The sequence below is a fragment of the Trachymyrmex septentrionalis genome, unplaced genomic scaffold, assembly GCF_001594115.1.
Source record: "Trachymyrmex septentrionalis isolate Tsep2-gDNA-1 unplaced genomic scaffold, Tsep1.0 scaffold126, whole genome shotgun sequence".
In the NCBI taxonomy this organism is placed as follows: Eukaryota; Metazoa; Arthropoda; class Insecta; order Hymenoptera; family Formicidae; genus Trachymyrmex; species Trachymyrmex septentrionalis.
Window position 1 is genome coordinate 374,049 of NW_017304395.1, and position 9,534 is coordinate 383,582.

The following is a 9,534-nucleotide window of genomic DNA, read 5'->3' on the forward strand; positions in this document are numbered from 1 at the left end:
TATATATCATATTCTCAAATTATATTTAAGAATACGATATATATTATATTTTAAATATTAAATAAAGACAAAGAAAAAAAGATAAATTTAAACAGAATTTACTGTTATATTAATCGTATCTGATTCACTATTACAATTATTCATTCAAACTTTCCTAATATCACGCAACAAAAACCAGGTACAATTGCAAGGGATGTCAATTAAGCTAGTTTATCTAAAAATGCACTTCGTCTGACGACAAGGTCAAACAGTGGCATCATATTCAACGATTTTCCTTGTGTTTCCTCGCCTTAAGATTTAAAGATGGTCATCGAATGTGAACAGCAATCATCATAGATTGTCGCATCTTTCATCGCGGCTGTTTACGAACCCATAATAAAGCTTATACAGCGGGGGGGGGGGGGGGGAGAAGAAGGAGAGGAAGCACTGCAATTTTCAGTTACATGGTATGGAATTTTCCAAATTTGCATATCAACGTGTGCGAATGATTCAAGGCAGTTTCTCGAAGGATTAAAAAACTGAGAATCTAAAATTGTCATAAGTTAGGAATCATAAATTAGAGGATCGCTACAATTGCGTGCTGGTAATATGCACATTGTAAAGTAGAAATATATATGAACCAATCAGATTATTTACGACAACTTGAAGTGAATATATAATATCAGTTTTTTAATTTCTACGTATGTAGATACAAGTTGAGCAACACAAACCAGCGATGTTGATTAGAGAGTATCGCTAATTGTAAAAATTAGTTCTTCGAGATAATCTTTTACTTTGCTGATTTATTATGCAAGTGATCAACACATATTTTATTATCATGTTAATTAATATCATATATTTACGTCATATCAATTTAAACAAAGTATAAGTAATGAAATAAAAAAACAACATAAATCATTTCTATATTATAATATATAAATAAATGTTATATATATATAATCTTTATATTATAATAAATAACTTTGGCGATTAGAATTCAACGGTATATAAAATTTCTTTTATTCTAAATATAAAAAGAAACTGCGCTCTGCGCATTTTGCCGTCTTCGTGAGAAAGTTTCCACGGAAATTGTTCTCTCCTTCGGCATAATCGTATAAAATGCGTCGCTTGAATTAGGGGACTAAGCCCATGAAAAGCCACGTGACCCTTACGACTTTCGTTTCGCACGCTTGAAATACTCGGTTCATAATTTTCCACTTGATCAAATTTTCAAGACAAAAATAACTTGCTAGTATTTTCTGAATAATTTTTTTATTTTTATACTTATATCCTATTTATGTATCATACAATAATAGCTTGCATCGCTTATGTCTATGCATATATTTTTTATACTTAATAATATAATTAATAATTAATTTTTTAAATATAATTTTTATTTTAAATTTTATTCTTATTTAAAATATTATTTACTGTTATTCTTTACGCAAGTATTTATTTGATTTCCTAAATATAGGATAGATAAATATGTACAATAAAGTATCAAAATATTATAAGTTGATATTCTTACTTATAGTTTTTCATTTCTTGTATAAACTTATGATTTTAATTTATAATGCTAATGTAATAGTACTACAATTTATACTATTTATAGTATTATAAAATATTACATATATATTGTAAAAAATTTACAATAATAAATTTGTATTGACAACAATTTCTGCAGTGAAGAGATTTTTGGCATGAAATTGACTTTAAATATATGTAAATTTTTTTTTTACGTCGTTATATAATAATATCAATATGTTCAATATTGTAATAATCAAATATACGTATAAGATAGAGCGGGGCTATTCCATAATTATAGTTTCAACTTTAAAGAAATACGAAAATTTATGATAGCAAACAATACCTGTTTGCATTGACATGCTTATAATTATATTATACAATCATGATTGTTCCTTGAAAGCACAAGCACAACCTAATCAATATGTGCGGTTTAGAAACAAACATGATGAGAAACGAATAAATCCTCGGTCTACCCTATAATTGTATATTGCTCATACAATTTAGTAATAATTGATTAATGTACTAAAGAATTAATGTTAATAGATTTTAATTATAGATGGAAAATTTTTCCGTTTCATTTATTCGTCTCTTAATTTTGATAAGTTTCAATTTAAGATGGAAGAAGGTTTTTGTTTCAAATTGAAGAAAAAGAGTTTCTGATTTTAAATTAAAATCCATTAAAATTAATTTTTTGTTAGATTAGTTAATCTACTGGAGTTAAAATAAATTCCATGCCCTAGAAACAACTGTCATTTCCTTGCAAATTTGAAATTGGCGTGAGTCTCGCGCGTTCTTCTCTACCAAACTCAGCGCGACGGGCCCTCCCCATTCCAATGATTAGACATGGGGGAGGGGATGAGACGGCGCCATGTTGGGTCCGTTCGCGCCGCACCGCGCCGCGTCACTCGTTAACCTCGTCAGTCGCCCGATGATTGCGACCGTGTATACGTCGCACGCACGAGCCATGAATTGAGCTCGCGTTCGCTCGTGCCGCGTCGTCGTTTAACTCTTTTTTTTTAATTTATTCCGTTGCGCGCATCTTTTTTATTTTACATTTTGCACTGACGCGCGGAATAAATACGGAGTTGTATATTTGAGAAATTTGACAGAAAAAAAAGTGCGGGGACCTACTATAATATATATAAATATATATATATATATATAATTTGCGAGCAAAGTGCGTGTCCCTGTTATCTCTCTCTCTCTTCCCCACTCTCTCTCTCTCTTTCTCCTTAAAAGAGCGCGGGTGAAAGAGAGCGAGGGACAGAGAGAAGTAGACGAGGTAAAAAAAAAAAAAGAAAAAGGAAGGAGAGGGAGAGAAAACGGCGTGCGATGGCTGTGAGGCCACGCATCGGCCCTTCCGGTAGTGAACGCGCTTCCGGGAATGCCGAGTACCTCACCGGGATATCCGTCGTACGATGGACTGCCAGGAGTACGCTCGCCGTTGCGACGGCGTTCGCCATCCTCCTCGGAGTCGCCGATGTCGCGGGCATCAGGTCGGGTGAGTACCCTCCGCGCGCGCGCACGCGCGCGGATCTTGGAGCTCTTTAAACTTTAAATCGGAGCAATCGCAGTTTTCTGCTGCTGGGAGGATCTGTTTTCGCCAGAAAGTCTATTTATTTCAAAAATACCTATCAGTTAATGGTTTCCGAAGTAACTTACCTCGAAAATATTCTAAGTAATTGCGTATCAAATTACGTTTCTTTGAGTCGCGAATTATCCATTCTTTTTGGATCCTCCGTATTTCACTAATCACATCGCAGTCACATATTGCTGCCAAGCACGTTGTAATCGAACTTGCACATCAATTTTATCTGTAGAATTTTAAATCTATTAAAGATATTTTTCTCTCACTATGCTTTCTCTTTTTCTTGCAGACAACTCACACATTTTGCTCTATATAAAACGACTTTCTGCGACTTCTCACATCTTGTTTCCCTAATATTACGTTGTGCAGTGCGCGAAAGTGGGAAAGAAGTACACTGCAAAACCTCAGATTTACAAGCTAGATTAATTATGTATTATTATAATAATCATGTATTATTATAATATATATATATATATATATATATAATGATATATTGATTTTAATTTAGTAGATTAAATAATAAGGATTTGATAATAAGGATTGAACGCGGTCGAAAAGAAATAGTTGATGTATCTCGATATCGACGAGTCGTGAACGTGAACTCTTTGAACATATCAATCGAATTTAATTTGTTAGTGAAAAGTTACTAACGGCAAAGACAGATTCAAGTCTTGACTTGGACGATTTTGGAGCCTTTTCAAAGTAATCTGTTACAAATCACACGAACGCGATAATAAACCGTTTCTTTCTTTTTTATTAGAAATACACATAAGATGATTTTGTCGGAATCTCATGTATTTATTCGATTTGTTTGAAACTACGAGGAAATTATCCAACGGAATCAAGGTCAAATAGGACCAGTCTCTTTTTCATCACCTATACTCACGGAACTAGCTGTCTATTGTTGTATGTTATCATGTGTGGGTTACGTTTTTATTCTTTTCTTACATGAAGGAGAAAGAGAGAGAGAGAGAGAGAGAGAGGGGGGGGATGAGGAGGGAGTGAGATAAGTGGTACTGGTGGAAAAGACATAGAAACCGGTTTCATGTAGTGAAGACTCTCTGTGTGTGCGTGCGTACGTGCGTGCATGTGTGTGCGTGAAAAGAGTAAAAACCGATGACAAAAGCCACGCCGAATTTTTATCAGTCTATTCAAATTCTAAAAAAAATTATTTTCCATATGTTTTTTTTATCAACTGTCTTCCTAGTCCTTTTTGGCGTCGCCACGTCTCACGAGAAATCGGTTTGATATGATTTCTATTTTTTCTTTATCTTAGATAGAAAACTACGTCAATATGTTCGTATTTGAACTGCGTCCGAAGAAGATAGGAAAAGGAGACGAACTTGAAGAAAAATTCTTTCGATAACAGTACGTTGCCTTTCTCGTTTCAAAAAACTCACATAAATGGGATTGTGAGCTTCATTAACAGTTTTAAGACGAAATAAATAAGAACTGATATTATTCTTTTACAACCTTTCTAATATGCATTAGAAATATCGTAAGCAAGAGTTAAAGTAGATCTGTTTAGGACACTTTGACCTAATCAATGCAAGGCTATATTCAGATTTCTACCTGAGTGCCATCAGGTATTACTATATTCTTGTTATTTACCGAATTTACATTAAATAAGAATGACATGACATTTGAGGAGCATTCAGATGGGAATCTAAATACGCCCTAGAAAAAAAGATACGTGAAAAAATGCAAATCTAAATAAGCAAGAGCTTTTTTTATTTGTAACATTATTTACAAATTATAGCTTTTTTATTTTTAATTAATGTCCTTTGATTAAATTAATATTCTTAATTTTTACAAAAAAACGTGAAAAACTTTTTTAATTTGCTTTGCCAAGAAAATTAATTCATATTTATTGCGTTTTTTTCATAATGGAATTATCAAATTATTAATAATTTAAAAGAAACAAATAGAAATTACGTGAAAATTATTTTTTTTCTAAATTTCGAAAGATTTACATGTCAAAGTAACATTTTGACATCGCGTTCGAGAAACGTGATATATTTCTTTAAATATTATATTCATTTATTTTCCATGTCAATCAAACGATCACTAATATTGGCAAAAATCCGAAATTCGATGATGCAATCCTGGATTAGCTAGATATATAGCGTTATGTTTTGATTACGTAGTGCAACTTTTACACCTTACGAACTACATGAAGTCATTCCGCGAACGATATTAATAAAAAGCTTTTTTTCGCATTCACATATATATTTGACACACGTGATACATGCAATCACAAAGATAACACCGGCAGTGTCAGAGGATAAATATCAATATGTTGACGATTGGCTAAATTAAATCTCTGACCTTCCATGATGAACTCGTTACTCAATCGAGTGCGTCGACCATTTAAAACTTTATCAATCCGATCGGTGAACCTTTCCTGCAGTTTATAAAAATGGATTCTGTATTTCTTATCATCTATTTCTTATTTCCTTTTTTTTCATTCTTCATTTATGTATTACAATAATAACGAATCATTATTAAATTACGTTGCTTATTGGATAACTAATTTGCTTGCTGTTGTACAACATACATACTTATTATTATGTGTGATTGTGTTTTACAGAATATAATTTGAATAATTAGCCTAATTTGCTTAAAAATTTCTTTTATCTAATATCTTTCTAATTTAATATGTATTAATATTTTTAATTAAAAAAAAATGTTTCTGTTTCTATCTATATCTTTCTAAAATTTGATATATTTCTATTCAAATTTTTATTTACAAAAACAAAATTATTTAAAATAAAATAGCGAACACTTGGTTATTTAATTAATTTGATCTCATAAGAGATCACATAATATGTAATTTAAAAGTACAATACGTATATAACTCAGTCCTTTTAAAAATGCTAGAAAAATTATTTTGCAAAATATAGAAGTCGCTTTCTTATTTTATTCTTCTGATAATTTTTTCGTATCTCGCAAAGCACCTTATAAAATTGCAAAAAGCTCGTGCAACATCATTGTGGGCTACGGGTGAGACAAGTGGGACGAATCAGTGGGTCAACGAAACGACCTTCGTACTCGAGAGCGCCGCGAGTTTGCAAGCTCTGATTCCTGCAACGCGCGCAGGCGAGAAAGTTCTTCCCCTCGAAGAGTCGATAGTTCTTTGACGTATTTAAAGTCGATCTCTCCTTAGCAAAAATCCGATTGGACGGCACTTTTTTCGTAACGTTTTAATCTTTAATAATAATTGTGACCGATATGAACGCCGTAAACTAACGTTTTACGTATGAATAGTCTATATTTATCAAAACTAACATTTTCATTATTCCAAGAAAATACGAAAAATTTTTGAATCGGATATTCATGATTTATACGCTGCATTATTTAACGACTGTATGTATATTTCAGGATCAAAACTGTCGAGTTTAATTTGTGAAATTTACGCTAAACCGTTCTAATTTCAATGTTACAAGCAAGGAAATAAACGAAAAACTTAACCTTACTTCAATTTAAACAAGTTTCGTTATTTCTGTACGGTAAAGAAAATGAAAGAAATTTCCCGAAATTTTCTGAGTGAAATTTACGCTCTCTCGGAGCGATGACATTTTTTTCGCGGTCGGAGGAAACGACGTTTCCTGAATACGAAATCGAATAGCGGTATCGGCGGAAACTCACGAAGGCATGATCGGCTGATAGTTAGCGGCTGCCGCGGCTATACCGAAAGCACAAACTCTTGTAAAAATGAGGAAGAAGAAATTGCAAATAATGCAAATATCGTGTGATACGATATGCATAAAAAGAATTACAACTGTTAATGGCCTCCAATAAAATGTTGGTTAGGGCAGGTTTTGTGGGCCAATCTTATTTATAGAAAATGCTCCAATTACAGAAGCATTTTACAGCGCAACTCCGTCTTTTAACGGTGATTATGCACGCGGTTACAGTGGTTTCATTTGCGCGAGGCTAGACGTGACACTGTCACGTGCGATCGATTGGTCGTCGTTATATTGATGCGTATCAGATTTATCTGGTAAGACAAAATGACAGTACATTCATGAAAATATTTGTTATATTACATTAGAATACATGCCGATCGAAAATTTAAGACCATTAATTGAAAATGTCTATTATATGAAATAAAATCAAACTTATGCATTAAATTTTTATATATTTTTATTATTTTGCTTATTATTTTATAATGAGATGAAAAATAATGTATAAGAAGTTTGAAAGTTCTACAGAAAATATGTTTTTAAAGAACAAATTAAAACAATGAGTCCTTTTGTCATCTTATACACAAAATCATCCTTACATTTAATTAAACTTTATTAATCTAAATAACCCAACTACAATTTTGTTTATTTTTTTTTTAAGAAAATATTTTTTCATTCATTTACTAAAATACTCCATAGCTCACAATTTTGGAAAAAAGTTATATATAATTACGGTCTATTTTCTTGAAGTTAAACGTTGCTATGTCAATCACAACAGTGTTGTGCTGAATATAATAACTATTTACTTTCAAATTGAGAAAAATTATTGAGTAAAGTATGACTCGAACTTTTAAGAGGATCCTAAAGCTGTTTCTATTACCGACTAAATCATACAATTTTTGTGTAATTACTTTTTTCTTCTTTTACAAATTTGAAAATCCTTTTCCAGGATTAAAGTATACACATTAATATGTGTCTGTGTAAAATGGAGTTTATTTATGGAGTCGAGAACAACAAAAAATTTCGAAATTGAGATCTTTATCATTTCTCCAATATGACGCTCTAGAGCTGTCACATCGTGACAACATTTTCTTCATATAAGCGCTGTGCAATCTGTATTTACGAAATAGTAGTCCACAGACTAGTAGTTTGCACGAAGAAATAATGTGGAATTCTTAGAGAATTGGATTTACATGTCTAATTAAAATGTTATTATACAAAAATTTATGTGTATACATATGCTTGAGATATTGACGTAGTTGTATGTAGTGATATGTCAGTGATATGTCAGTGTAAATCGTCTATATTGTGTAAATTCTACTTATATTATGACTAATATTTAAAACTAATCTTTAGGATTCCCTTAAATAGCACTTGGAATATTTTTGAAGATATAATATACAATACATATTTTCAAAATAATGAAAAAATTATGAAAAATTATTTTAGATCGCATTTAAAGTAATACAGAAAATTTAGCGGCGGTTTAGAATGCAGATCAAAAGGTATAAAATATTTCAATAAGAAGTAGAAGTGTTTCTATCTGTACTCCAATGGAAATGTAAGGGGTCGAACCATCCTGAGGGTCTAAAAGACGCACAAAAATTTCAGATTTTTTTTTAAATTGACTATTACGTACAATAAACTAATATTTTATGGGTATAATAATAAACAATATTTATAAATTATACTTTTGCAAATTTTTAAAAGGGTTGTTTAAATAATTTAAATTGTGGAACAATTCTCATACAGCACCTTTAACGCGGAGAAATCGGACGGATATAAAATTTTCGGGTGCTCCGAAATAAAAAAGTAAAATATTTTCTTGTAAAGGAATGTGAATAATAGCTATTCTGTAGCGTAGGATTTTTTTGTTGAGAAATGTGAGAAGCATTGATTTGAAAAAAAAAAAGACAATTTTTTTTATCTCAAAGTATGAACTTAAAAAATTTATAAGTAAATGGATTAATATATCAAAAAAATCGTATACTAAACGATAGATAATCTTAAAAATATTCCTGCTAAAAATGAAGTCAATCCGACTATTAATTCCAAAGAAAAATGTCTATCTATTATATGTCTAATCTATTTTTAAAATCTTGATTTTAAGAAAAACGATTTCAAAAAAAGATTTAAAATGATATACCTTTTCAAAATAAAATAGTCTTACATCTAATCTGTTATGCCAACATTATGTCCGTAAAAGTTTATTTTAAATACTCAAAGTATTTATACAAAAAAGTGAGATTTTTGTCATTAGTGTTCATATTGTGTTATTATAATAATAAAATAAATAAACTCTAAAAATGTGTCGATAAATAAAGATATAATATATTGTTCAAAATATTCATATGATGGTTTATTTAAAGTACAAATAAATAACACATTCGTTAAATATGTGTAACATCTTTCAATTTTATATGCGGTCTTAATCTTTTGACCGACAGTGTGACTTAAATAAGAGGATTATTCTCTCCTTAGCTATATTCGCATTTTGTTGATCTGTAAGAAAAATTGTACATATAAGATTATTTTTCTTTCAGTAGAGCAATTTTATTGAGATAAAAGATAAAATAATAATTAGCTAGATTTTATCCTGTACCTGAACGATAATATGTGAAATTCAAGAAATTATTACTGGCGTTTTTTCCTTATTTTCAATAAGTTCCATCTTTAAGTTTCCATCTTTACGTGAAATTAGCTTGTCGCTAAATTCTTAATGATAAAACATTTTACGTATTTGCAAAAGCTGTC

General features: G+C 30.8%; 1 protein-coding gene across 1 annotated transcript in view; it reads left to right on the plus strand.

Annotated features, from left to right (window-relative positions):
* Positions 1-2,438: 2,438 nt before the first annotated feature.
* LOC108756265 (low-density lipoprotein receptor-related protein 2) overlaps positions 2,439-9,534 on the plus strand; it is a 77,094-nt gene continuing 69,998 nt past the window's right edge. Inside the window, exon 1 of the mRNA XM_018499928.1 lies at positions 2,439-3,007. Coding sequence (XP_018355430.1) covers positions 2,839-3,007 — 169 coding nt within the window. The 5' untranslated portion in view covers positions 2,439-2,838. The remainder of the gene's footprint in view (positions 3,008-9,534) is intronic.